The sequence below is a fragment of the Panicum hallii genome, chromosome 9, assembly GCF_002211085.1.
Source record: "Panicum hallii strain FIL2 chromosome 9, PHallii_v3.1, whole genome shotgun sequence".
Classification (NCBI taxonomy): domain Eukaryota; kingdom Viridiplantae; phylum Streptophyta; class Magnoliopsida; order Poales; family Poaceae; genus Panicum; species Panicum hallii.
The window spans coordinates 66,562,432-66,563,435 of record NC_038050.1 but is presented as its reverse complement, the minus strand read 5'-3'; the positions used below and the strand labels follow the sequence as shown (position 1 = coordinate 66,563,435).

Genomic DNA, 1,004 nt, shown 5'->3' with positions numbered 1-1,004 from the left:
GAACCTGTAGCTTTTGCATAAGATGCAAATCTTGTGTCCCCAGCAATGAAACTTGTAATCTGCTTTTCAGTAAAAGCAGGCGAAATGCCTTCCCGTGGAAAAGAAAATACTAGCGAAATCAATCCCGTAGATAGAGCTCTGAAGGTAAATTTCTTGCAAGAACAACCGGCAGAGCAGTCACGCAGTTGTAAATTAGTTGATTGATTATGAGCAGTCACACAATAAGCTTTACATGCACTGCAATATAGGATGGTCGGAGAGCATTGCCGCCGGCCGACGAGCCGCTCCACGGCAGAAGCTATAGCTAGCAGGCCATGCGACGCACTACGTACTAAGCCACTGCTGAACAGGCTTTGTCCAGAACCTGACAGACACTGAGACACAAGACTTGGGCACACCTGCATGCTTCATGCGTATACACACGGCATATACAAATATATATATATTTGTATATCTGATTCTGATGACATGGCGAACGATGGAGCTGTAGCTTATGTCGCCGCCGCGCGCGGTTCCATCAGGTCTGCGGCCGGTTGGCTCTGCCCCTGCGAAATCGCACCGTGCACAGGTGAACCGGGCATTCAGAAGTCAGAACCGAAGCGTGCGTGTGACGGGACTTGGGAAGCGTACGCACTACGCACCTGTTGTTGTTCCTGTTGCCGTTGCGGGCGTCGCCGGAGCGGCCGTTGGGGTTGCCGCCGTAGCCGCCGGACTCGATGTCGCCGACGTCCACGATGAGCTGGGCGTAGTGGCGCCTCGCGTCGTCGGCCGTCTTGCCGCCGCCCACCGCGGCCGCCACGCGCTCCCACCGCCCGGGGGTGTCCTCGTCGTAGGTGGCCAGCGCGCGCTCGAACCGCGCGTTCTCGCTGATGCTCCACGACATGATCCCTCCTCTGCTCAGCTCTCGCCGCTTCCTACCGCACTTAGCCTGTTCAAGGTGACCACCAGCGTCTAGCTACCTCGCTTCTCGACTGGACTTTGGCTACTAGCTCCCTGCCCCGGGA

At 56.5% G+C, this 1,004-nt stretch overlaps 1 protein-coding gene across 1 annotated transcript; it reads right to left on the bottom strand.

The window, feature by feature from the left end:
- Nucleotides 1–204: 204 nt before the first annotated feature.
- Nucleotides 205–1,004, bottom strand: LOC112877767 (protein RADIALIS-like 3). Its single transcript, XM_025942130.1, has 2 exons — nt 642–1,004; nt 205–545 (listed from the first exon to the last, which is right to left on the bottom strand). Exons 1-2 carry the CDS (start codon nt 881–883, stop codon nt 518–520), a joined length of 270 nt encoding a protein of 89 aa, XP_025797915.1. The 5' UTR covers nt 884–1,004; the 3' UTR covers nt 205–517.

Excerpts from the sequence above, each read along its gene's own strand:
- LOC112877767 (XM_025942130.1), bottom strand. The coding sequence starts at position 883 with ATGTCGTGGAGCATCAGCGAGAACGCGCGGTTCGAGCGCGCGCTGGCC. Across the intron at positions 546-641 it reads GGCAACAGGAACAACAACAG|GGGCAGAGCCAACCGGCCGC; the intron begins GTGCGTAGTGCG and ends GCGATTTCGCAG.